Here is a 25,482-nt window from a genome sequence, read left to right on the forward strand (position 1 = left end):
CTCCTCCCCACAACAACACTGGGCTGAGTCAGAGGGCCAGCCTGCAGTGGATGATGAGCTGGTCCCAGAATTGGGCCTCCAGACCTATGGTGGCTCCAGGACATCATGTCTGCAGAGTGAGCATCCCGGAGGTGGCCCCAAGTGAAAAGGTTGCCTCCAGGAAACTGCCTGGCATCTGCAGTTGAACTGCACGCCCCGTTTCATTTAGACTGTGCATGTATCAGGGAAGCACTTGATGAAGAGGAGTGTGACCCACGTGGATTCCCCTCTGTCCATCTCTGGAAAGAACCATGGGAGAGCTCAGAGGTCCTAACTGGAGGTCCACCAACTTTGAATGTAAATGCCATAGAATGTAAAGATGGAAAACAAATCCGTTATTTGTAAACTCGTGTTGAATAGCAAAAGCCCGTGAATGGAATGTAGAAAGGGAAACGTATGCAACAGAGCACTCCAGGGCGAGAGTAGGGGGCTGCCCCGTGGATCCCAGGCATCGGCAACAGGACTAGCTCCACTCCCTCCCCCGCCCTTTCATCCTCTACCCTTCCTTCACCTGCTGCGGAGACGTCCTTGGTCCGAGGCAAGGAGAACCACCCCCACCCCAGGCACGTTCGGCAGCATAGAGAACCGAGGCCACACGGGTTGCAGCCCACTCAGACTTTATTCAAAGATCGGGAAGTGCGGGTGCGCGGAGCACAAGGGCGCTCCCACCCAGGGCAGGGATAGCCTCGGCTCCAGCTTAACGGTATTTGGAGGTCAGCACGGTGCTCACAGAGGCCAAGAACTTGTCCAGGGAGGCGTGGACGGCAGGGGTGAAGTCGGCCGCGTGGTGGCTGGCCAGAGTCACCAGCAGGCAGTGGCTCAGGAGCTGGGAAGAGAGACGGTATCAGGGGTCGTTGGGGAGCGGCGGCCCGCGCTCCACCTCCTGGAGCCCGAGGGAGCCCTCCCCTCAGGTCTTTGCCGACCGGACCCCCGTGCTCACCTTGAAGTTGACGGGGTCCACACGCAGCTTGTAGGCGTGCAGGTCGCTCAGAGCCGACAGGGCACCGGGCAGGTCGTCCATGTGCGCCACGGCGTTGCCCAGGGCGTCAGCCACCTTCTTGCCGTGGCCCTTGACCTGGGCGGAGCCGTGGGACAGGTCGAAGTGGGGGAAGTAGGTCTTGGTGGTGGGGAAGCTCAGGAACATCCTGCGGGGAGAAGAGGGTGAGCGGCGGTGTGGGGGGTGGGGTGGGGGCCCCGGGCAGGGTCCTGAGCCTCGGGTCCGCACCAAGGCTCTGGCTGGCCTCCTCGGGCAGGTCCGCGGTCTGGACCCTGAGCTCTCGGGAGTGTGGGCGCCCGCCGGTCGGTGCCCGCCGAGGCGTAGCCGGCAGGCTGGTGGGCGGGTGTTGAGCCCCCGGGCGGAAGCAGGGTAAAGGAGGTCCTCACCTCTCCAGGGCCTCTGCGCCATAGTCGCCAGCATGGCCGCCCACCTTATCCCAGGCGGCCTTGACGTTGCCCTTGTCGGCGGGAGACAGCACCATGGTTGATTCTTTCTGAGTCTGTGTAAGGACCAGAAGGGTGGTGGGCCGGCAGTACGCGGGGCTTTTATTCCTGGGGCGCGGAGAGGCACGCCCGCCCGGGCTGCGCTCATTGGCTGGCGTGGAGCCTGGAACACGCAGCTCGGCCAGCACTGCAGGGGGCGCCCCGCGTAGAATCTGCCTCTTGCTGGACTGGTGGGGGAATTGCTCCCAGTTTGCGGAGGCACCCTGTGTCTTGGAGCAAGGGATATTCCTCTCTCCCAGTGGCTGTTTCTCGACGCTGCATCCACCTCCCTTGAAAGTGATATCCTTGGCCTGACCTGTGGTGGCGCAGTGGATAAAGCGTCAACCTGGAAACACTGAGGTTGCCGGTTCAAAACCCTGGCTTGCCTGGTCAAGGCACATATGGGAGTTGATGCTTCCTGCTCCTCCCACTTCTCTCTCCCTTCTCTCTCTCTTCCTCTCTCTCTCCCCCCCTAAAATGAATAAATAAATAAATAAATAAATAAATAAAAAAAACAACAAAAACAAAAAACAAAAAGAAAGTGATATCCTTGCCCCTAGTTGGTGGGGGTGGATGGCGCTCCAGGTTTGTAGAAGTGGGTCGATGATGACTCTTCCACTACGTGAGCTTATGACACCAGTTAGGGTCCCTGAGCTCCCTAGCCCGAGATTGCCCTCTCCTGAGGACCAGCCCTGGACCTTGGCTTGGTGGTGGGGACATGTCTAACTTTGGCAGAATCAATGAATGAATGGACTATTGAGTACAAGAAGGAATAAAGGCCTTGCCTAGTCCAGGACAGAGAGAGATAGATGTGTACACAAGGAGGTCCTTGCTCATGTGTTGTCAAGAATTCCTGCCTGGGCCCTGGCTGGATAGCTCAATTGGTTAAATCACAGAATTCCTCCTGCCGCCCGTCAGTCTTAGTTCTTGCAGTCCCTCTCCTTTTTCCCCCCAACAAATAATCGTTGAGCGTCAGTCAGGGAGAAACAAATATGGAGGAACATGTTTCGCATGGCTGGAGTGGGAGGCTTCTGGCTTAAGCTTCTTCTCCCAGCGTGGTGGTCCTGCAACCCTATCTTGGGAACTCATCGAGGTGACTTCTTCTATTCAGGATCCCTGTGTAATTGTGTGAATGACTGTCTCCCCAACTGACCAAATTATCCTGGTTCACAATGACACCCCCCAGTTCCCTAAATTGTGCATGACACAAGACTCACTAAGTAAATAATGGTTGAACTGATAATTATAATAAAAAAGAAAAGCAACTGATGATGAACAAGAGCTGAACTTTCAGCCTAGTTAGAAACATAGACAGTCATCAAGTTATCACACAAGTACAAGTAGTCTCAAATCTAATTAAAAGCCCTAAGGAAGCATGAAGAGATTGGATGAGGCATTCAAGGATATTAGAGTTAGTCTGAGGATCATGGTGGGCTTCCCTGAGGAGGTGAGACTGGAGGATGAGTATTAGGTGGAGTAAGGTGGAGGGGGAGCCCCCGACTTGGTTTGTAGGGGACTGGGGGGAGATAGGGCCTCTGTGGCTGAAGAGTGGCTATGAGGAGAGGTGGCTGTGAAGCAGCTGGCCAGATGCTGGATGAGTTGGATTGTGATGCGGAGGAAGAGTGCATGGTGGAGAAAAGGGAGCGAGTCCCCCAGCTATTCAGAGCCCCATGTCCCTCCCCTCAAAAAAATGTGGTAAGAAAGGGGTTTGCAGCCCTACCCCTAGATTTTTAAATTTATTGATTTGAGAGACATCAATTTGTTTCATTTAATTATACCTTCATTGGTTGACACTTTTTAAAAATTTGTTGTGTTTACATAGTTACAAGTGTTTGCCCAAATATATCTCCCTCCCTCCCCTCCCTCGTGTTCTTCTTGACACCCCTTTTGCCCCCTCCCCTCACCACCTTCCCCTCGGGTTGACTCTTATATGTACCCTGACCTGGGATTGAACCCACAACCTTGGCATATCAGGACAATGCTATAATTGAGCTAACCAGCCAGGGCCCTCCCTAAACTTTTTTTTAAGTGTTTACTTATTTATTTATTTTAGGGTGGGGGGAAAAGCAGGAAGCATCAACTTCCATATGTGCCTTGACCAGGCAAGCCCAGTGCTTTGAACCAGTGACCTCAGCGTTCCAGGTTGACACTTTACCCACTGCGCCACCACAGGTCAGGCGCTCCCCAAACTTTTCTCCAGCACTGCGTGTTACCCTGGAGAACGGGGTTGGGCTGTAGGCACTGACTGGTGTCCTTCAGGTGGCTGCGAAACCAGGTGAGGTGTGAGAGATTCCAGTGCAGAGCCCAGGGCTTCAGCACCTGGGACAGGGGCTTATCCAACTACCATTCACAGCTGGGAGACCCCAGAAGCCACCATCTACGTAATAGGGCAGGGGAAGGGGGAGAAATGAGCTGGGGAACGCAGCGCTGGGAACACAATGAGCTATTAATGCACCTGTGAAGTGCAGAACAAGTTAGCAAGGTACTTTGCTACAGTGGTCCGGACTGCCGTGGGCAGCTCACGCCCCTTTCTGCTTCCCAGATGTCCTGCCCTCCTGGCTGCCTCCAGGAAGGGTTCTTAGGACTTCAATCGTCTTCCAACTCACCTGCCCTCTGCTAGGGAGAAGATGGGGATCTCATGGAAATTGTCTAGCACCTGCGTGTGCACCAGGAGGGCCATTTTCGGGGGTGGGGGTGGCGGGGAGGCTGATTGTTTTTGCTTTGTTTTATTTTTACCTGGATTGTTTGTTTAACAGTGATTAGAGACTTCAAAGAGCCTGGCGAGTCTTAACATTCCCCACCTCTCGCCCCACAGGGAAAGCTTTGGAAGTCTGGCATCTCCTAGGACAGAATCCTGTGGTTCAGCGCGTTTCTGGAAGCGTCGACCTTAGATCCCTTCCATTCTCCTCCCTCCCCTTCCCTCTTTTGTCCGCTGCGGAGACGTCCTTGGTACGAAGTGAGGAGAACCACCCCCACCCCGGGCACGTTCGGCGGCACAGAGAACCGAGGCCACACGGGTTGCAGCCCACTCAGACTTTATTCAAAGATCGGGAAGTGCGGGTGCGCGGAGCACAAGGGCGCTCCCACCCAGGGCAGGGATAGCCTCGGCTCCAGCTTAACGGTATTTGGAGGTCAGCACGGTGCTCACAGAGGCCAAGAACTTGTCCAGGGAGGCGTGGACGGCAGGGGTGAAGTCGGCCGCGTGGTGGCTGGCCAGAGTCACCAGCAGGCAGTGGCTCAGGAGCTGGGAAGAGAGACGGTATCAGGGGTCGTTGGGGAGCGGCGGCCCGCGCTCCACCTCCTGGAGCCCGAGGGAACCCTCCCCTCGGGTCTTTGCCGACCGGACCCCCGTGCTCACCTTGAAGTTGACGGGGTCCACACGCAGCTTGTAGGCGTGCAGGTCGCTCAGAGCCGACAGGGCACCGGGCAGGTCGTCCATGTGCGCCACGGCGTTGCCCAGGGCGTCAGCCACCTTCTTGCCGTGGCCCTTGACCTGGGCGGAGCCGTGGGACAGGTCGAAGTGGGGGAAGTAGGTCTTGGTGGTGGGGAAGCTCAGGAACATCCTGCGGGGAGAAGAGGGTGAGCGGCGGTGTGGGGGGTGGGGTGGGGGCCCCGGGCAGGGTCCTGAGCCTCGGGTCCGCACCAAGGCTCTGGCTGGCTTCTTCGGGCAGGTCCGCGGTCTGGACCCTGAGCTCTCGGGATTGTGGGCGCCAGCCGGTCGGTGCCCGCCGAGGCGTAGCGGGCAGGCTGGTGGGCGGGTGTTGAGCCCCGGGCGGAAGCAGGGTAAAGGAGGTCCTCACCTCTCCAGGGCCTCTGCGCCATAGTCGCCAGCATGGCCGCCCACCTTATCCCAGGCGGCCTTGACGTTGCCCTTGTCGGCGGGAGACAGCACCATGGTTGGTTCTTTCTGAGTCTGTGTAAGGACCAGAAGGGTGGTGGGCCGGCAGTACGCGGGGCTTTTATTCCTGGGGCGCGAGGGGCCCGCCCGCCCGGGCCGCGCTCATTGGCTGGCGTGGTTCCAGGCTGTGGGGCCGAAGGCACGGTCTGGACAGGCCAGGCCCGCTCGGCTGCTGTGGCTGCCCTCACACACTTGGTCCCGTGCGGGTCGAGTTCCAGCTCTCTAGGGTAGCCACTGTTGTCACTCCAAGGGTTCTGGGGTTCCCACACAGGTTCCTGAGCCAACTAAATTCACCGTGGAACCATGTGTGGCCCGGAGCCAGGGAAAGCTTCGAGGTGTCTATTTGCCTTTCGGGAACCCGACTTTGCCGGGTACCAAGAGTTGTCAATTGTTCATGTAAACGGTGAGGATGAAGGATAATACGGGGTGAATCCTCCACACTCTCCCACTCTCAGCGGTGGGTAGTCCTCCCGGTCACGGCTGAGCCACGGTCAGGGCTAGCTTCCAGCATCCACCTGAGATTTGGGCGCACACCCTCCTGCCGGGCTCACTCCCCGCCCCCACCCTGCCTAACACAGACCGGGGCCCCTCAGCCCCCGGAAACCGTCCTCCTTCAGAGTCTGCAGAGCACCACAGTCCGCTCCGGGCTTCCGTTCCTTTGTCCGCAAAGGTTATGGCTGGAGAGCTAAGATTTCTGTCCCAAGCAGCAGCAGAGTGGAAAGATGGGGAGGAACAGCCGCAGAGACAGAGATGCTGCTGCTGCTGGGGCTGGAGTGTGGGGTGGAAGTTGGCGGCCATGGTCCTGCCAGATACTGACCCTGCATTATGGTCTCAAAAATGAAAGCAAAGCCCAGCAGGTCGCCCCCCCCTCCCGCCCCGGGTCAATGCGTTAGGCTCAGCTCACACTGCTTGTTGGTGTCAACCAGGTTGGAAACTTGCTCTGTCTGCCCGATTGTGGCCATTTAGGATTGCTCTGTAGCCCCATCCCCCACTCAGGAGATTCAGAGGAAGGGGCTAACTTGGCCCAGGGCAAGGGTTGCTGCAGATTGAGCATGGTAGTCGTGGGGAATGTGGGAGGAGGCGGGTAAAGAACAGAGACTAGGGTCCAATGAGTCCTGGGCCCCGAATTCTGTTTGACCTCAGGCCAGGAACTTGGCCCCTATACCTGGATGCCCACGGCCGTCTGCAGAGGAGGCCGAGATTCACGCTCACAGCTCCCAGAGAGGCGGGGATGGATGGCGAATAAATGGCTGAGTGAACGCTATGTGTTTTACGGAACAGTATGGTACCGCACGGGTGCCGCATGCGCGCTGAAACCTTGCCCCATTGGAGTATCCACTCTGCCCACCACATTCCCCCGCCACAAGAGGGCAACTGTTTTGTTCAAGCCTTTGGGTACCCTCTTCAGACTCGGAGTTGTCAGCCCGGGAACCGTCCTCATTCCAAGTCTAGAAAGTTCCCAGGATCCGCTCCCGGATCCCATTCCTTTTTTTTTTTTCATTTTTTCATTTTATTTATTCATGTTAAAGAGAGGAGGGAGAGAAAGAGAGAGAAGAAGGGTGGGAAGGAGCGGGAAGTATCAACTCGTAGTAGTAGTTGCTTCCCGGCTGTGCCCAGGGTTTCCAACAGGCGACCTCAGCATTCCAGGTCGAGGCTTTATCCACTGCACCACCACAGGTCAGGTCCGGATCCCGTTCTTTTGTTGGCAAAGTTTTGAGATCGCTCCCTAAGATTCCAGGAGGCTCCCGACGGGAACCGGAGCTTCTCTGCCCAGCAACAGTGACGTCAACCCAAAGACTACACATGCGCAGGGTCTCGCCGTTTGAGGCTTCTTTATTGACATGCGGGGCGCAGGACTCAGCGGTACTTCTCGGTCAGTACCACGGCCACGCCAGTCAGGAACTTATCCCACGCCGCCTGCATCTCCACCGTGAACTCGCCCTGTAGGTGCGAAGCCAGCACCACCTGGAAGCACTGGATCAGCAGCTGCGGAAGAAGGGACGGATGAAAAGGATCTGACCCCTTCCAGTTCCTTCCAGAACCCTCCAACCCCCAGCCTTCACGCGTGAACACCCCTGCGGCCGAGGCTGCCTCACTGGGAAGTTGGCGGGGTCCACGCGTAGCACGTAAGCGTGCAGGTCAGCCAGCGGGCTCAGGGCGGCGCGCAGGTTGTCCACGTGCTGCACGGCCACGCCCACCGCCTCCAGCAGGCGCTGTCCGTGGCTCAGCAGGTGCCCCTCGTCGGGGCAGGCGCCCAGGTGCTTGAAGTAGATCTTGGTGCTGGGGTACACGGTGAAGAGCCTGCGGGAGTAGGTCAGGTGGGAGGGCGGGCAGCGTGGGGTCCTCCGGAAACCCGGCTCTCCTGCGCCCCCCGCCCCTCCCCCAGCCATCTGAGGCCTACCACCGCCGTCTCGTCCTCCCTGCGACCCTGTACACTCACTCCCTACCCACCTGAGCAATAGCTCCGCCCCGAAGGGCGCTTCATGTCCGGCGATCAGGTCCCACACCTGTGCCACCTGGGCGCGCTCCTGAGCATTGAGCATGGCGCTGGCGTGGCGCGCTCTGGAAGCCCCCGGCCGCCGCCCCGGCCTCCTTATAGCGGCACCCGCCCACCTCCACCCGGGCGCCCCGCCCGCTTTTATCTGCAGGAGCTCGGCGGGAACGCTGGAACCCCCGGCGGGAGCCCGGAACCGTTGCTAGCTCAGGTCCCTAACGCCTCCGAGGTCCCCGGGTTACTGGCACTGACTCGCCGGTGTGCATGGGTGCCTTTGCTGCAGACTTTAGGGGGATGTTTAACGACTTCCCTTCGGGCAAATGACTGCTTCGCGCGCCAGGGGGGAGCCCATGGGGGGATCAGGAGAAAGAGCGCAGGGCAGGAACCCCCTTCCCCCCCGAGGGGTCTGGAGGGAAGCCGCATCTGGAGTGCCCGCAGCGCTATGACATTAGGCTTTGAAGAAGTTCCTGAGTCCCCACACGCACCCATCAGGCTGCATGAAGCGATGGTCTTTGGGCAATTTGTAAAGACGGTTTGAGGTGCAAACACACCCAGAGAAAACGGAATGGACGTGCCTGGGCTGCTCTGCTCTCTCCTGGGTGCTCCCCTGGAGTCTGCACGTGCAAGAACCTGCCCAAAGCGTCCTGGAGTGGCCTCTAGGCCGGGAATGAGACTACTCTTACTTTGTCCTCTCCGCCGCGCTCCCGTCCCCCCAGTACCAAGGACACGGGACCCAGCTCATTCCATCCTCATCCATTTATTGGGGAGTTCCAGGAGGAGCTGTGGAAGGGTTCAAAGGTAGAAGAGAGGTCGCAGTCTCCACCCTGACTCCTCTGGGACGCCCACCCTCGCGGCAACCTTGAAGTTGACTGGGTCCGCGTGTAGCTGTAGGCATGCAGCTCGCTCAGCTTGGACAGGGTGCGGCGGCAACGTTGCTGATATTCTTGACCGCCTCGCCCAGCAGCGGCTACCACCTTAGAGCCATGTGCGCGCAAGATGCGCGCAGATCCGGGGTACAGATCAAAGTGTGGGAAGTAGGTCTTGGTCTGGGGGTAGCCGATGAAGTGCCTACAGATGGAGGGCGGGCGTGAGCTCCAGAGAAGGGCAGCCTGTCCACTCCCGACCATCCATTCCCCTCTTCTCCAAGCTGATGACCCAAGTTCAACCCCACCACTGGCCCTGCAAGGTTGGCAGGGACCACTTCACCCCTAGCTTGAAATCTCCCACCCAAGCTCTACCCTCCTCGGCTATTAGGGTAGCTGAGGCTATTAGGGCTACCCTCCCCACACTGCTCCCACCACCCAACCTTGCCTATTCCAGGCCACAGCAACTCCTAGCTTGTCTCCTTGCTTCCAAAGAGGTCTGTACACCAGCTCTTCAACTCCCACGGCCTTGGTATCCAGCCCCTTTCACCTCCTCTGGCCAGAGCCCTCCCTTGATCAGCATCCTACTTCACCTTCTGCCAGAAATAATGCTCTCTCCAGCAGCAGCCCAGGAAGGCTCTTCAGAGAAACTTCTTTTCTCAGGTCAGAGAGCCAGTATCAGTGGCTGCCTCAACAGGCACGTCAGGCCTTGGAAGAAACTGTTCATGCACCTCTATGTGCCTGTCCCTGCTCAGGCCTCACTGAGCCCAGGGTCAGTCAGACGTCTGTGTCATTAATCTTCCCCAACTCACTGACCCCTTCCAAGAACCCCTGAACTCACTGTCCCCTGTCCTCACTAACCCCACATTGTCACCTGCCTGGACCATCCCAGTCTGTCTGGCGTTCACCTCTCCAGGGTCTTGGTGCCGATGGCATCTGCCTGTGTAGAGATCTTGCCCCACATGGACATGATGTGGTCCTCTGGGCCCTGGTCAGAGATACAGTGGTGACCAAGCTGGAGCTGAGTGAGCCCCGGACTGGCCTCTGTGGTGCCCAGTCCCCATGGTCCCCTTATATACATGAAGTTGTGGTGGGGTTTCTTATCAGCTCCAGTGACAATGAGCAGTCAGAGCCTGAGGAACAGGTGAGGGGCTATCACTCCAGCCTCCCTCCTGGACCAAAGCTAGAGCCCAGGTTCCAGGAGACAAGAGCCCGTATGTCAGCCCAGCCCAGAGGCTGGCCTCTGTAGTGACTGTCCCCTGACCTCCCTTCTCGCGATGGAGGAAGGCCCTCATGGAAACACTCTTTGTTTCTGAAGCTTCTGTAACACCACCTTATGAGCTCCAGTTTAAAATGTGTAGACTGAGGCCCACAGAAACTGAGGCCAGGTGTCACCGAGTGTGAGTGACAGTTTTGGCTTTAGACCTCTGCTGCTTCTGCTCTTTCACACCCTTCTCACCTGAATGAGGTTCTGTCTGCGGTTCTGTAGGCCAAGTACCCCAGCCACTTGTCTGCAGGTAGACTGTCTGGGCCAGGAGGAAGCTGGACTTTTCCTGCAAAGCCTGAGGTCACAGGAGCTGGCAATTCTGTCACAGTCTCACCTCAGCCTGTACAAGGCCCCCTTCCGGCTCTATTTATATCTCTTTATCCTCTCAGTCTATTCCCTACCCCTCTCCCCCGTAAGGCAGTCATGCTTAGTATATTCCTTTTAGTTAGTATGTGTTCTTGCAAAGGGTGCATTTTCATGTATGTGGGGTTTTTTTCTCCATGTATGTGGTTTTTAAAATAGTTGGTGAATATCTTTTTTAAAAAAGATTTTATTTATTTTTAGGAAGGGAGAGAGAGAGAGAGAGAGACAAGCATCAACTCATTGTTGCTTCACTTTAGTTGTTCATTAATTGTTTCTCGTATGTGCCTTGACCTGGCAAGCCCAGGATTTCGAACCCACAACTTCAACATTCCAGGTCAATATTCTATCCACTTCACTACCACAGATCAGGCTTTTTGGTTTTTTGTGGGTTGTTTTTTTTTTAACTTTTTTTTTTTTAACAGGGATATAGAGAGAGTCAGAGAGAGGGATAGACATGGACAGACAGACAGGAACAGAGAGAGATGAGAAGCATCAATCATCAGTTTTTTGTTGTGACACCTTAGTTGTTCATTGATTGCTTTTTCATATATGCCTTGACCACAGGCCTTCAGCAGACCGAGTAACCTCTTGCTTGAGCCAGCAACCTTGGGCTCAAGCTGGTAAACTTTTTGCTCAAGCCAGATGAGCCCGCGCTCAAGCTGGTGACCTCGGGGTCTCGAACCTGGGTCCTCCGCATCGCAGTTCGACGCTCTATCCACCACTGTACCACCACCTGGTCAGGCTTTTGTGGGTTTTTAAAAATTATTTTTATTTTTATTTTTTTATTATTTATTCATTTCAGAGAGGAGAGACAGGGGGGGGGGGGAGAGAGAGAGAGAGAGAGAAGGTGGGGAGGAGCATGAAGCATCAACTCCCATATGTGCCTTGACCAGACAAGCCCAGGGTTTCAAACTGGCAACCTCAGCGTTCCAGATCAAGGCTTTATCCACTGCGCCACCACAGGTCAGGCTGTTTTTTAATTAAAAGAATTTTTTCCCATTGATTTTAGAGAGAAAGAGAGAAAGAGCATTAATTCAATGTTCCACTTAGTTGTTTCATTTAGTTGTGCACTCATAGACTGCTTTTCATACATGCCCTGACCATGGATCGAACTTGTGACCTCAGTGAGCTGGGACAACAATTTATTCACGGAGCCACCTGGCCAGAGTTCATGTAGGTATTTTTTTAATGTTTATTTTGTTGATTTTAGAGAGAGGAAGGGAGAGAGCAGGAGAGAGATAGGAACCTGTGTTCTGTATATGCCCTGACTGAGGATCGAACTGGTAACCTCTACGCTTTGGGACATGCACATATTTTTAAGTTAAACAAAACGTAGCTTGGCCTGGTCTGTGGGGGCGCAGTGCATAAAGCGTCGACCTGGAATGCTGAGGTCGCTGGTTTGAAACCCTGGGCTTGCCTGGTCAGGGCACATATGGGAGTTGATGCCTCCTGCTTCTCCTTTGTTCTCTCTTTCTCTCTCCTCTCTAAAATGAATAAATGAAATATATTTTTAAAAGTAACTTGATTAGCCTGACCTGTGGTGGTGCAGTGGATAAAAGCGTTGACCTGGAAATGCTGAGGTCGCCGGTTCAAAACCCTGGGCTTGCCTGGTCAAGGCACATATGGGAGTTGATGCTTCCAGCTCCTCCCCCCTTCTCTCTTTCTGTCTCTTCTCTCTCTCTCTCTCTGTCTCTCCCTCTCCTCTCTAAAATGAATGAATGAATAAATAAATAAATAAATAAATAAATTTAAAAGTACTCATGCAGGAGAAAAAAAAATTAAAAGTAACTTGATTAAAATTTTTTAATTATACTCAACATTTGTTCATAAATATCTTTTTTGGGAGTACAGGATTTTTTTAGTAAGAAGGGGAAAAAACGGAACATACAATATGATAGTGTTCTTTAAATAGAAGAAAGAACTGGATACAGCTGCACCAAACTGGTAGCGACAATTATCCCTAAGTGATGAGGGTTAGGGTCATTCTTGTTTGTGTGTTTTTCACTGGGCTTCCACACTGAGACCATGTCACTAAATCCATCATGTTCATGAGGCGGCACCTGAGCCGCGGGCTGCCCCGCGTCTTCATGCCTGAGCCAGGAGTTTGGGGCCTCCTGGCAGAGGGGCTTGCAGACCAATCCCAGAGCCCAGGCCTATGTCTGGCGGGGAAGCCACATAGCTCCTCCTGTCACACATCCCTTCCCAGCCACTTCCCAGGGTCCCTTCTAGAAAGCACCCAGCAGCGTTCAGAGAAAGAGTCAGAACTTTCACCAGCAGCTCTGCTTTTGGACTGAGCCCTAAGATTTGTGGTGTGAATTAGTTACTCCTCAGACTGGCCAACATTCAGTGTTATGACTTTTATTTGTTTGTGGTGTATGTGTAGTAGCATCTGTTTTTATTTGTTGTTGAGGTTGAGCATTTTCCTATATGATGATTAGAATCTTTTTTTTTTTTTTAAGAGAGAGGAGGGGAGACAGAGAGACAGACTCCCACATGTGTCCGACTGGGATCCACTTGGCAACCCCCATCTGGGGTCGATGCTCAAATCAACTGAGCTATCCTCAACGCCTGAGGCTGAAGCTGGGACCAATCGAGCCACTGGCTGTGAGAGGTGAAGAGAAAGAGAGAGGGCAGAGAGGGAGGGGAAGAGAAGTAGATGGTTGCTTCTCATGTGTGCTCTGACAGGGAATTGAACCCAGGATGTTCACATGCTGGGCTGATGCTCTATTTACTGAGCAAACCAGCTAGGGCCATGCAAATCAAAACCACAAGGCCCTGGCTGGTTGGCTCAGTGGTAGAGCGTTGGCCTGGCATGCAGGAGTCCCGGGTTCAATTCCCGGCCAGGGCACACAGGAGAAGCGCCCATCTGCTTCTCCACCCCTCCCACTCTCCTTCCTTTCTGTCTCTCTCTTCCCCTCCTGCAGCCGAGGCTCCATTAGAGCAAAGTTGGCTCAGCGCTGAGGATGGCTCTGTGGCCTCTGCCTCAGGTGCTAGAATGGCTCTGGATGCAACAGAGCAATGCCCCAGATGGGCAGAGCATTGCCCCCTGGTGGGCATGCCAGGTGGATCCCGGTCAGGCGCATGCGGGAATCTGTCTGACTGCCTCTCCGTTTCCAACCTCAGAAAAATACAAAAAACAACAACAAAATAACCCCCACAATGAAGTACCATTTCACATCCAGTAGGAGGGTAGCAATGATAATACTAATATCAAAAGCAAAATAAGCCTTACCAGGCAGTGGCACAGTGGATAGAGTGTCAGACTGGGGTGTGGAGGATCCAGGTTCGAAACACTGAGGTTGCTGGCTTGAGCGCGGGCTCATCTGGCTTGAGCAAGGCTCACCAGCTTGAGTGCGGGGTCACTGGCTTGAGCGTGGGATCATAGACACGACCCATAGTCGGTGGCTTGAGCCCAAGCTCACTAGCTTGAGCAAGGGGTCACTCGCTCTGCTGTAGCCCCCCCGGGTCAAGGCACATATGAGAAAGCTATTAGTGAACAACTAAGGGACCACAATGAAGAACTGATGCTTCTCATCTCTCTCCCTTCCTTTCTGTCTCTCTCTCTCTCTCTGACTCTCTCCCTGTCTGTCAAAAAAAGCAAAGCAAAGCAAAATAAGAGTTGGCAAATATGGGGAGAAATTGGAACCCATCATACGTTGCAGCTGGCAATGCAAACTAGTGTAGCCACTGTGAAAAAGTTTGTGGTTCTTCAATAAGTTGAACTTCATTACCACAAAACCCAGCAATTCCACTCCTAGGGGTGTGTGTGTGTGTGTGTGTGTGTGTATCCATGCTAAATGAACACATATGTCCACACAAAATCTTTTCTTAGCAGTATGAGTCACATAGCCAAAAGGTGGAAACAACCTTAATGTCCATCAATGAATAAAAGGATAAACAAAATTTGGTATATCCTACAATAAAATATTACTCAGCCCTAAAATAGTACTGTATGTGGTACAACATAGATCATCATTGAAAACATTATGCTAAGTAAAAGAAGCCAGACACATAAGTCTGAATATTGCATGATTTTATTTGCATGCAATGCCCAGAATAGCCAAAATCATAGAGACAAGAAGCAGAATGTTTGCCTGGGGCCGAGGGCGCAGAGTTCCTTTCTAGGGTGATAAAAAAGTTCTGGAACAAGATAGAGGTGATAGTTGCATAACATGGCGAATATACTAAATGCCACTGTGTCTGTTCACTTTAAAAGAGTTAAAAAGGTAAATTTTATGTTCTGTTTATTTTATCACAAGAAGAAAAAGAACTTGCTGGCTAGCATGAGAGGTGGTGCTAAGGACTTGCAGATGATGTCAGATTGCTCACCATTGGAAATGTCAAGTATAATCACTTGGTCAAGGAGAGAGCCACCGGATAGCTCTATAGGAAAGGTATCTTTCTCCTGTATGTGATTAGCTTGTCATTTGGGAGTTATCATTCTGGCACCATGGAACTACCCTATTCCCCAACAAACTTCTATGGTTTTAATAATTATTGATGATCTTGCTTGAATTCATTATTTCATTGGAGATCATCAAATTGTAGCTTTCTAAGTTTATGATTTATTCTATATTAATTAGCAGGTATTATTCTGTAGAGAGGTTGTTTTTTTATCAGTTGGGGGAAAAGGAAAGTTGCTCTAAAACTGTAGGATTTATGCTTAATTAGTTTCCTTTAGTTTTCAGTTTTTATAGAAAGCTGTTGATGGTGTCAATTTCTTACTCCATTAGTGGTAAAGCTTCTCTATCTCTTTTTGAATAACACTGTAGAATCACAAATGTTAGTTTATTTACTGGTTTCAACAATTACAGTTTATTTGTTTTTTGAGAGAGAGAGAGATGAAAAGCATCAACTCATACTTGCATCACTTTAGTTGTTCATTGATTGCTCCTTATATGTGCTTTGACTGGGGGGCTCCAGCCAAGCCAGTGACTCCTTGCTCAAGCCAGCGACCATGGGATCATGTCGATGAAAACATGCTCAAGCCTGCGACTGCTGGTGAGCCTGTACTCAAGCCGGCGACTTCAGGGTTTTGAACCTGGGACTTCAGCATCTCAGGTTGATGCTCTATCTACTGCGCCACCACCAGTCAGACTACAGTTATTTTTTGATGTTGAAATTGTCTAAGATGTAGTCAGTGGGAACCCCTCATGCTGGGACTTATGCCCTTCTGTCACATTCACATTATTTTGTGAATACTTCCTTGCTTTCTGCAAACAATAATATATTCCATGATCGCCTTTATGAGATTGTTGTGGTTGGGTGTCATTTCTTTTAGTACCTAGTAGTGGGCAGAACCATGAAATATATATATATATTTTAAATTTATTAATTTTAGAGAAAGAGAGGAAAGGAGAGAGAGAAAGGAAGAGGGATAGCTCAGTTGGTTAGAACATTGTCCGAATGCACAGAGGTTTCCTGTTTGATCCCCGGTCAGGGCACACACAATCAGATCAATACTCCTGTCTCTCTTTCTCTCACTCTCTCTCTCCTTCCTCTCTCACTGAAATTAATAAATAAAAATTTAAAAATTAAAGTATTTTTATTAAAATTTTTTTAATCATAAAAAATTGTATGGGTTTTATGTTTAAATCTATTAAATAGTACAGTTTCAAAATTGTGAAGTCAAATTTAGCTCAATAGGGGTTCTGGTAACACTTGAAGGAATTGAGCAAAGAAGTAAATATTTTTAGTACAATGGGAATGAAGGCATGAACATGCAAGGGGAGAGGACAAGGATAAACCATGCGATATTGGGCTGTAAGTAGACATATTGGTGTGAGGTCATTGTTTGTAAGATACATAGCCTTATATATCATAGACATGTGTGCATGTTTATTTATATACGTGTGCGTGTGTAAATGTATTTCTTAGTTCTGTCCACTGAGATGGCTAACAGGAGTAACAAACACTCCAATAGCAATGACCACACATCCAGCTCCCAGATCTTGCTTTGCAAACATCATTCTCCATTAGGAGAAAACAGAGCTTTGTGGAGAAAGGGCTGCTTTCATGGAACTTCTTATGGCAGAAATTAAGAATGTATTCAAAGAACAATGGGACATTTCAGAAAACACAGTGGCCAGTTTGAAGGGACTCCCACTGTCCAAATCTGTTTTAGGATCAAAATAAATAATGATTGGCCATAGGTTATAACCCATACCACACAATTCACCCACTGAAAGCGTACAATTAAATGGTTTTAATATATTCACAGAATTGTGCAACCCTCACTACAATTTTAGAATATTTTCATCACCTCATCACCCTCCAAAAAAACCCTGTACCCACTAGCAGTCACCAGTTCTCCATCTGTGTCTTATTCTTGAAGTTTCTTTTTTGACAGTTTGAAAGTATTTCAAATAAAAATTTATAAAATGACAATATCTGTGTTATTATAACCAATAAACTAGAGTGAATGTTAGGATTTCTTTGCAGTTTTTTTGTTCAGAAGTCATTTGTTAAAAAAAAAAGTCGTTTGTAACAATTCTTTTTTCTGATGGTTACATTATGTATGATTACCATCTTACACAGGTTAATTTAAGTTGGTCTTCAAATTTGGTGTTCCCATTTTTTTTTTGCTTTTTTAAATTATAATATATATATTTATTTTATTCATTTTAGAGAGGAGAAGGAGAGAGAGAGAGAGAGAGAGGAGAGACTGAGAGAGAGAAGGGGGGAGGAGCTGGAAGCATCAACTCCCATATGTGCCTTGACCAGGCAAGCCCAGGGTTTCGAACCGGCGACCTCAGCATTTCCAGGTCGACACTTTATCCACTGCGCCACCACAGGTCAGGCCTAATTATATTTTTGATGATGATGTAAAATCTACATGGTTCAAAGATCAAAACTCTGTAGGCCTCCCCCCCATCCTACCTCTTCATTCCCGCCAATGCTGTCATTTGTCATCATTCCTTTTGTCCTCCCACAGATTCTTTTCTCAAAAATCAGCAAACACAAAAAAGACACACACGTATGTACAAATGCACATATGCAATGCACGCTCACACATGTGTGCCCACGCATACTTCTATATCCCTTCTTTTTTATAGAAAAGCTATCATGCTGTATATATCTACCATTCTACTTCTTTTTCCTTTCCTTCCTTTTTTTTTAATTTCTATTAAAAAATTTTTAAAGGGTTGGGAGGTGCCCCAAATTATTTATTTATTTATTTATATTTATTCATTTTAGAGAGAAGAGAGAGAGTGAGAGAGAGAGAGAGAGAGAGAGAAAGGGGGGGAGGAGCAGGAAGCATCAACTCCCATATGTGCCTTGACCAGACAAGTGCAGTGTTTTGAACCAGCGACCTCAGCGTTCCAGATAGATGCTTTATCCACTGCGCCACCACAGGTCAGGCCTCTTTTTAATTTTTTTAAGTGAGAAGAGGGGAGGCAGAGAGACAGACTTCCGCATGTGCCCCTACTGGGACCCACCTGCCAAGCCTTAGGGGGGCATGCTCTGCCCATCTGGGGCCATTGCTCCCTTGCTCGGGAACTGATCTATTTTAACTCCTGAGGGGAGGCCATGGAGCCATCCTCAGTGGGGATAACTTGCTCCAACCAAGCCATGGGCCATGGCTTCAGGAGGGGAAGAGAGAGATAGAGAGAGAGAAAAGGGGAGGGGGGGTAGAGAAGCAGATGGGTGCTTCTCCTGTGTGCCCTGACCAGGAATCGAACCCGGGACTCCCACACGCTGGGCCGACGCTCCACCGCTGAGTCAACCAGCCACGGCCTTTCCTTTTCTTTTTTACTTAACAAATCCCTGCCATCACCTCACAACCGTTATTTTCCAGTTCACAGTTCTCTTCTGTGTGAATGTCCTCGGCTCACGCAGTCAGTGCCTCCTAATGGACTCTGGGTTTTCTAGTCTTTGGTGACAAATGAAGCTGCCCCAGTGACTCTGTGTATCCAGGTCCTGCTCCTGCTCACCAGGTATAGGGGGCCTCCGGCAGGCTGAGGGCAAAGTCCTACATTCTTGCTCACCAGGTAGATGAAAACTGAATCTCAGTGAGGGGTTGTTATTAGTGTAGTGTTGATTTGCATTTCTCTCACTGTGAGCAAGGGTGAGCCTCTTTTCCTTTTTTACTTCTATACACGGTGATCTGACTACGTATCATGTCTCGGTCCCCATTAGATTGTCAGCTCCATGGGTCAGGGAGTTGTGCTGATTTTAGCTGCTGTGTTCACAGCCTAGAACATCAACTTTTCAACCTTTTTCATTTCATGGCATGGATATACTAATGACTAAAATTCTGCACACACCAAGAACATATTTTTTGCTGATCTGACAAAAAAAATTTTTTTTGACTCATTCACACTGGTTGGTTATTGTTGTGTTGGCTGTTGTCATTTTTTTATTTGACAATCTAAAGGAAAAGAGGTCAGTGCCCCTGACTAAATAGTCAGGTATTGCATGTTTTAAACATTCTTGAAGCACACAGGTTAAAATCGTTGGCCTAGAAAAATGCTTGGTTATCTTATGTGCTAATAAATGTTTGTTTAATGGAAGAAGCAATGGGCCCCTGAATGAATGTATGAATACCTTCATTACTTTTTTCTTTCTGGTGCATAAACCAGGAAATAGTAAAAATTCCAGAGGAAGAAGAGTTACATGGTGGACCCGGGGAAGATCCGAGAGGCCAGGTGCCTCCAGGATTGCCCTGGAAGCAGAGCAAGGAGGCTGTTTCTGCCACCCGTCCAGACCCCTAGTGCCCCTCCTGCTCAGGACGCTGACCTCTGCGCCCCGAGAAACTCCGGGGTGAGCGCAAAGAATTCCCGCAGCCCTCCAGGCGACCCCGATCCGCCCCTGCCCGGAGCCCCAGTGACCACGGAGGCGCCGGTACGTTGATTCTTTTATTAGCACATCACTAGGGAAGGGGGACTGGGAAGCCCCCCTAGGGCAGCGGAGGGCTCGCAGCCTGTCCTCTGGGGCCCCTGGGCTGCGCTCAGCGGTACTTCTCGGTCAGGACGCTGGACACCACAGACAGGAACTTGTCCCAGGCGGCGTGGGCGTCAGCGGTGAAGTCCGCCGGGAAGTGCGAGGCCACTGTGACCAGCAGACAGTGGGACAGGAGCTAGAAGGAAGGAAGGCCGCTTGCCTGGGGCTGGCGTGGAGCTCAGCTGCCCTCCGGCTGGGGGGACGGAGCCCCTTTCAGCAGACCCTGCGCTCCTCCCACTCCGCCTCGGCCCCGCCCCCGCCGGGACCCCAGCCCGGGCGCCCACCTTGAAGTTGACCGGGTCCACGCGCAGAATGTAGGCGTGCAGCTCGCTCAGCTTGGACAGGGCACCGGCGACATTGTCGATGTTCTTGGCCGCCTCGCCCACGGCGGCTACCACCTTGGAGCCGTGTGCGCGCAGATGCGCAGAGCCGGGGTGCAGGTCGAAGTGTGGGAAGTAGGTCTTGGTCTGGGGGTAGCTGGTGAAGAGCCTGCGGGGTGGGAGGAGAGCTGGACCTTGGTGAGGCCACTGTGGCCCTTGTCTTGGGTGCAAAACTTAAGCAGCTCCGGAAAACCCAGCCGTCAGGATAAATCATATTTTAACGCAGTATTTAAAAACATAAACATTAACTCAAGAAAATTCACGTTGAACAAAACATTACGTGCAATTTTAAATAAAGACAGAATCCGTATTGGATCCTGTTGCCCCAGGCTCCGGTTTAGCAGGGCACTACCTCCCTCCCTGACCCATCATTCATTCATTTGTTTATTCATTCATTCATTCTTTATTCATTCAACAGATGTTTGCGGAGACCTGTGTGCTGGGTCCAGTGTGGGAGACACAGTCCTTGTCCACCTGCTCACTGCCTGCCATCAACACCCCTTTACCACGACTCAAACTCACCCATTCCTCCTCACTGTATCCTGTTCTCACTAGACCCACATTGTCACCTACCTGGCCCCATCCCAGCCTGGTCTGGCACTCACCTCTCCAGGGTTTCGGTTCCAATGGCATCTGCCTGTGAGGCGATCTTGCCCCACATGGACGTGATAATGGTCCTCTCGCTCTTGGTCAGAGACATGGCAGCAGCTGGACGTGCTCAGGACTGACGTCTGTGGCGCTCAGCGCCCAGGGTCCGTTTAAATGCACAGAGGTGGGGTGGGGGCTGTGAGGGTGGGGGTCTCTTATCAGATTCAGTGACAATGGGCGGTCAGAGCCTGGTGGAACAGATGGAATGAGGGGCTATCACCCCTGCCACCCTTGCTCGGTCTTAGAGGGGGCGTTGGCCACAGCCTGACCAGAGTCCAGCAGAGATAGGGGCCCAGCCGCCCAGGAGGTCATGCCTGCGTTTGCAGTCCAAGTCTGCACCATCCTCGTCCGTTTCAGACTCACCTAATGAGGGAAAGCAGGGGAGCAGGGCCCGAGATACATCCTCCCGGGGCTGGAACGTGCCCTGTGCTGTGGGCACTGCTCCCGGGTGGGATCCTGGGGCAGCCCCCCGGCTGCATGCCAGTCCCTCCCCTCTGGCTCTATGATTCCTGAGTTTCCAGTGAGAAAGCAATGGTTTTGCCCATCTGGCACTGAGGAAAGACATCCTGACTGAGTCTGTTCCCTGAAAAGCAAGGTCAATAAAAAAGAATTCGTCTGATATCAACAGCTATTAGGGCTTGCAATATTGCTCATCATATCATCATTTTAACAATGAGGCAAATATTCCTTTAAATTTTAACATACAATAAAATGGGCTTTTTTAGAGTATTGCTTTGTGAATTTTGACATGTGTATAGTGTCATGTCACCCCATAAAAATCAGACACACACCAGCTTTGTCACCCAGAGAAACTCCCACCTGACCTGCCATCCCTTTGCAATTTCACTCTGGATGTAAGTCCTTTGTCATTTTCTTGTGTCATATCTCTCCCAAGTCTGTAGTTTGACTCCACTCTCTAAGTGATGTTTTTGGTTGAACAGAAGCTTATCATTTTTTATAAGATATTTTTTTCTTCTTTTCCAAGTGAGAGAAGGGGAGATACAGAGACAGACTTCTGCATGTGCTCTGACTGGATCCACCCAACAAACCCTGTCTGGGGCCGATGTTCTGTCTATCTGGGACCATGCTCACAACCGAGCTAATTTTAGTGCCTGAGGCAGAGGCTCTGTGGAACTATCCTCAGTGCCCAGGACCAATGTGCTCAAACCAATCGAGCCATGGCTACAGGAGAAGAAGAGAGAGAAGGAGAGAAAAAGAGGGAGGGGAGAAGCAGATGGATGTCTCTCCTGTGTGCCCTGACTGGGAATTGAATCCAGGACATCCACACGCCAGGTCCATGCTCTACTGCTAAGCAAACAGCTAGGGCTATAATTTAAAAAAATTTTTTTAAAAAATTAATTTTAGAGAGACAGAGAGAGGAAGGGAGGAAGAGAAAGAAGGAAGCATTCATTTGTTGTTGCACTTAGTTGTGCTTCCATTGGTTGCTTCTTGTATGGGCCTTGACTAGGATCCAACTCTCAACCTTGGCGTTTCGGGACGATGCTCTAACCGACTGAGCAAATGGCCGGGCCGGAAGTTTATCATTTTAGTGCAGTCAAAGTTAGTGATTTTTTTTTTGTCCTGTTTAAAAATGTTGTACTGTTCTATTCACAATAGCCAAAAATGGAAACAATCCAAGTGCCCACTGATGGATGGATGGGTAAATGAGTTATAGTGTTTATGGACATATAATAAGATATTATTTAGCCATAAAAATGGAGCAGTGACACATGCTTCATGGATGAACCTTGAAAACATGATAACAAGTGAATGAAACCAGACACTATCATTTCCTATGATTCCGTTTATACAAAATGTCCAGAGCAGACAAATTCAAAGAAACAGAAAATGGATCAGTGGGTTCCAGGGTCTTGGGAGGATGGGCAGCAATTGCATAATAAATACTAGGTTTCCTTTTGTGATGATGAAAATATTCTAGAATTAGATAGTGATGATGGTTGCACACCACTGTGAATACACAAAATGTTACTGAATTATTTCCTTTAAAATGTTTTTTTTGTGTTATGCAAATTTTACTTCAGTTATTTTTTAAAAAGTGAAATAAGTATTGCTACACACACTGAGATGTAGAGAAGCATCTATATGACCGTTTAAAGAACTTACAGTTTGGCATTTTGAGTTGGGTGACAGTCCACCTTGGGCTGGTTTTGTGTGGCTGTGAAGTAAGGTCTGCTGTCTGGTTTTAGCTGATATTTATCTAGTGCCTTTTAAGTCCTGTGCACAGTACCAAATATTTTTTATGTTGGGTATTTGACTCTTACAACTTTCTGTGAGATGTTTTATTATTATTACATGTTTTAAGTTAAGGAAATGGAGGCTTGGGAAAGTTATAAAACCTGTTCAGCCTGACTGGTGGTGGCGCAGTGAATAGAGCGTTGACCTGGGATGCTGACGTGCCATGTTCGAAACCCGGAGGTTGCCGGCTTGAGTGCAGGCTCGCCGGCTTGAGCACGGGGTTGCCAGCTTGAGCGTGGGATCATAGACATGACCCATAGTCACTGGCTTGAGCCCAAAGGTTGCTGGCTCGAAGCCCAAGGTTACCAGCTCGAGCAAGGGGTCACTGGCTCGCTGGAGCCCCCCGGTCAACGCACGTATGAGAAGCAATCAATGAGCAACTAAAAGTGATGCAACTACAAGTTGATGCTTCTCATATCTTTCCCTTCCTGTCTCTATCTCTGTCTGTCTGTCTCTCTAAAAACAACAACAAACAAACAGTAACAACAACAAAAACATGTTCAAAGTCTCAGCAGAGGAGGGAACTGGTCCCAATGGGAGAGGAGACCTGGGTTTGGTATAGGCTGGCTGGCCTTTTGGAAGTTGGGCAAATCTATTCTGTCTCTGGCCCTTGGTTTCCTGTGACACAGGAGCCCAAGCCTGTGCTATGGGACATAAGATCTACTGGTCTCTGGGCAGAATCCAGAGACCCAGGCTTGTTTTGAGCTTTTGCAGCGGGAGCTGAGCTCAGAGAGGCTCTGGTCACTCAGTGGAGACAGGTTTGCTGATCTTCTCCTAAGAGCAACCCCTGGGTGACTCTGGGCAGATGGTCTGTAAGTGTAGCCTTAGCTTGAAGGCAAATTAACATTGCGAATCCCAGTTTCACTGTTTCAGCCTCCCAGGTGTGGATTAGAACAGCCTCTACCTCACTGTTAGGAGGGATGATGCCACTGTGAATTCAAGATTGCTGTAGTTGCTATTGTTGGTGAGTGGTTCCTCCTGGGCAGGAACATTGCACCAGAGAAGGTGGAAGTGTGGAAGGGGTTCAAGATAGGGTCTCTGAGCCACGCCCAGCCCTCTGACAGATGGTGGTGGCTCTGTCAGGCCTGGACTGCATGGCAGGACTGATAAGGCCTGGCCCTGCTCAGCGGGTTTAGGCGGGGAGGAAGGGTCCGGAGTTTCAGATTCCAAGAATCCACTTACCTTCAAAAAATAGGTGACAGCCCTAGCTGGACAGCTCTGTTGGTTAGTTAGAGCATTGTCCCAAAGCACAGAGGTTGCCAATTTGTTCCCTGGTTAGGGCACATACAGGAACAGCTCTATGTTCCTGTCTCTCTCTCTCTCTCTCTCTCTCCCTTCCTCTGTTGCTGAAATCAATAAATAAAAAAATTGAAAAAGTAGGTTACAGAAGAGTTATTTAAATTTCAAATGGGGACTTAGAGGTGTGGGGCTTCGCAGGGAAGAGTCTGAGGATTGTAGCCTGTAGTGAGAGGAGATTGGCCCTGGGCACATCATTGTTCAGGAGACAGAGTGAAGGCTTCAAGCTAAAGCTACACTTACAGACCGTCTGCTCCCAGTTCTGTTACTGGTGGGAAACCTGAGGCCCAAAGCATGTTCTGTTACTGGTGAGAAACCTGAGGCCCAAAGCACGACCAGCCTACCTTGGAGGCCCTCTGGCTGCCAGCACCTGGGTGGACTGGCCAAGGAGTGACAAAGAGCTTTGATTTCTGTATCAGCCCAGTGAAGCTGACACATGGAGACACTGGTAAGGGCGGTGTGGGATTCGGACCCCTGATTGCTCCAGGCCAGCCCTGGACAGTCCTGCACCGGAGTCCTCCTGGGATGGCAGCCGGGGCAGGAATGTATACAGAGCCCCGGTGGGCCAGCATCCCAGCAATTTCCCTTTGTCTTTCATGGAATCCAATGCAAGTTATGACCAAAAGATATTAACCATTTAGCCAGAAAAATAAAGTGAATGCTATTGTGAAGGTTTACTTTTTTATTTTTATTTTTTAGCAGAAAGTGGGCCCTGAACGGTAACTGGGAAGTGGTGGATATCTCTGAGTTTGGGCCCTTCCCCATCTCGGAGACAGCCTCTCCAAGTCCCTGGACACGGGACCTGCTCCTCCAGGTTTGGGAGCCATGGACTGTCTGATGGGGTGGCAGCATGGTCCAGGAAGTTGGAGCAAGGAGGCCAGGGCCAGAGGCCCAGTTGTTATGTCTGGGCACCTGTAGACTCCTGCTGCCATTGTGGGAACAGCCCCATTACCGCAACTGCCCATCCCTCTAGCTGGTGGGCTCCCCCTGCCCCACCGGCCCAGCTCTTCCAGCCTCACTTCCTTTTTCTGTGCCGCTATTTCCATTCCAGGGACACTCCTGGGAACTGTGGAAGAACTCAGAAAACTTCTGATTATACATCATATCAACACATACATGAAAAAGGCTTGCAGAATCTGTAACAGAGGGCTACTCTCAAAGGAGAACGAAGATCTATAAGGAAAATAAATAGGCAATTCTCAGACACTGGCAAAGAATCAAGTGATACAGATGTCCACCTCAGTAACAATCAGAGAAATGCAACATAGAATAAGACATCATTTTCCTTTTGGGGAATTCTGGAAAAAAACAAAGTCAGTGCTATCCAGCCCCATGTAGGGCAATGTGGTTGGGGGTAATGTCTGCGGTATTTTAAATGCATGTACCCTTCACCCTAGCAGGTTCAACCCATGAATCTGCTCTGAAAAACACACATTTGTATTTTTCTGCTGTAGTGTACTTGAGCCCAAGGTCTGCTGTAATGTACTTCAGCAGTCCCTCAGTCAGGGGGTGTGGTTACGTTCTCAGGCATTCAAAGTGCTTGAGAAAGATTAGGG

The 25,482-nt window shown here is 50.7% G+C and overlaps 4 protein-coding genes across 4 annotated transcripts; all 4 read right to left on the reverse strand.

The window, feature by feature from the left end:
- Positions 1-639: 639 nt before the first annotated feature.
- Positions 640-1,579, reverse strand: LOC136402552 (hemoglobin subunit alpha). Its single transcript, XM_066380020.1, has 3 exons — positions 1,423-1,579; positions 980-1,184; positions 640-865 (listed from the first exon to the last, which is right to left on the reverse strand). Exons 1-3 carry the CDS (start codon positions 1,515-1,517, stop codon positions 737-739), a joined length of 429 nt encoding a protein of 142 aa, XP_066236117.1. The 5' UTR covers positions 1,518-1,579; the 3' UTR covers positions 640-736.
- A 2,957-nt stretch (positions 1,580-4,536) lies between these two features.
- On the reverse strand, positions 4,537-5,472 carry LOC136403832 (hemoglobin subunit alpha). Its single transcript, XM_066383080.1, has 3 exons — positions 5,319-5,472; positions 4,877-5,081; positions 4,537-4,762 (listed from the first exon to the last, which is right to left on the reverse strand). Exons 1-3 carry the CDS (start codon positions 5,411-5,413, stop codon positions 4,634-4,636), a joined length of 429 nt encoding a protein of 142 aa, XP_066239177.1. The 5' UTR covers positions 5,414-5,472; the 3' UTR covers positions 4,537-4,633.
- A 1,759-nt stretch (positions 5,473-7,231) lies between these two features.
- On the reverse strand, positions 7,232-8,010 carry HBM (hemoglobin subunit mu). Its single transcript, XM_066383082.1, has 3 exons — positions 7,868-8,010; positions 7,513-7,717; positions 7,232-7,402 (listed from the first exon to the last, which is right to left on the reverse strand). The coding sequence occupies exons 1-3, from the start codon at positions 7,957-7,959 to the stop codon at positions 7,274-7,276; spliced, it is 426 nt and encodes a 141-aa protein (XP_066239179.1). The 5' UTR covers positions 7,960-8,010; the 3' UTR covers positions 7,232-7,273.
- An 11,343-nt stretch (positions 8,011-19,353) lies between these two features.
- Positions 19,354-20,426, reverse strand: HBZ (hemoglobin subunit zeta). Its single transcript, XM_066380021.1, has 3 exons — positions 20,332-20,426; positions 19,631-19,835; positions 19,354-19,482 (listed from the first exon to the last, which is right to left on the reverse strand). Exons 1-3 carry the CDS (start codon positions 20,424-20,426, stop codon positions 19,354-19,356), a joined length of 429 nt encoding a protein of 142 aa, XP_066236118.1.
- Between the last annotated feature and the right edge of the window lie 5,056 nt (positions 20,427-25,482).

Source organism: Saccopteryx leptura, chromosome 4 (assembly GCF_036850995.1).
Source record: "Saccopteryx leptura isolate mSacLep1 chromosome 4, mSacLep1_pri_phased_curated, whole genome shotgun sequence".
Lineage (NCBI taxonomy): Eukaryota > Metazoa > Chordata > Mammalia > Chiroptera > Emballonuridae > Saccopteryx > Saccopteryx leptura.

Excerpts from the sequence above, each read along its gene's own strand:
- LOC136402552 (XM_066380020.1), bottom strand. The coding sequence starts at position 1,517 with ATGGTGCTGTCTCCCGCCGACAAGGGCAACGTCAAGGCCGCCTGGGAT. Across the intron at positions 1,185-1,422 it reads GGCGCAGAGGCCCTGGAGAG|GATGTTCCTGAGCTTCCCCA; the intron begins GTGAGGACCTCC and ends TTCTCCCCGCAG. Across the intron at positions 866-979 it reads TGGACCCCGTCAACTTCAAG|CTCCTGAGCCACTGCCTGCT; the intron begins GTGAGCACGGGG and ends CTCTCTTCCCAG.
- LOC136403832 (XM_066383080.1), bottom strand. The coding sequence starts at position 5,413 with ATGGTGCTGTCTCCCGCCGACAAGGGCAACGTCAAGGCCGCCTGGGAT. Across the intron at positions 5,082-5,318 it reads GGCGCAGAGGCCCTGGAGAG|GATGTTCCTGAGCTTCCCCA; the intron begins GTGAGGACCTCC and ends TTCTCCCCGCAG. Across the intron at positions 4,763-4,876 it reads TGGACCCCGTCAACTTCAAG|CTCCTGAGCCACTGCCTGCT; the intron begins GTGAGCACGGGG and ends CTCTCTTCCCAG.
- HBM (XM_066383082.1), bottom strand. The coding sequence starts at position 7,959 with ATGCTCAATGCTCAGGAGCGCGCCCAGGTGGCACAGGTGTGGGACCTG. Across the intron at positions 7,718-7,867 it reads GGGGCGGAGCTATTGCTCAG|GCTCTTCACCGTGTACCCCA; the intron begins GTGGGTAGGGAG and ends CTACTCCCGCAG. Across the intron at positions 7,403-7,512 it reads TGGACCCCGCCAACTTCCCA|CTGCTGATCCAGTGCTTCCA; the intron begins GTGAGGCAGCCT and ends CTTCTTCCGCAG.
- HBZ (XM_066380021.1), bottom strand. The coding sequence starts at position 20,426 with ATGTCTCTGACCAAGAGCGAGAGGACCATTATCACGTCCATGTGGGGC. Across the intron at positions 19,836-20,331 it reads GGAACCGAAACCCTGGAGAG|GCTCTTCACCAGCTACCCCC; the intron begins GTGAGTGCCAGA and ends CCCACCCCGCAG. Across the intron at positions 19,483-19,630 it reads TGGACCCGGTCAACTTCAAG|CTCCTGTCCCACTGTCTGCT; the intron begins GTGGGCGCCCGG and ends CCTTCCTTCTAG.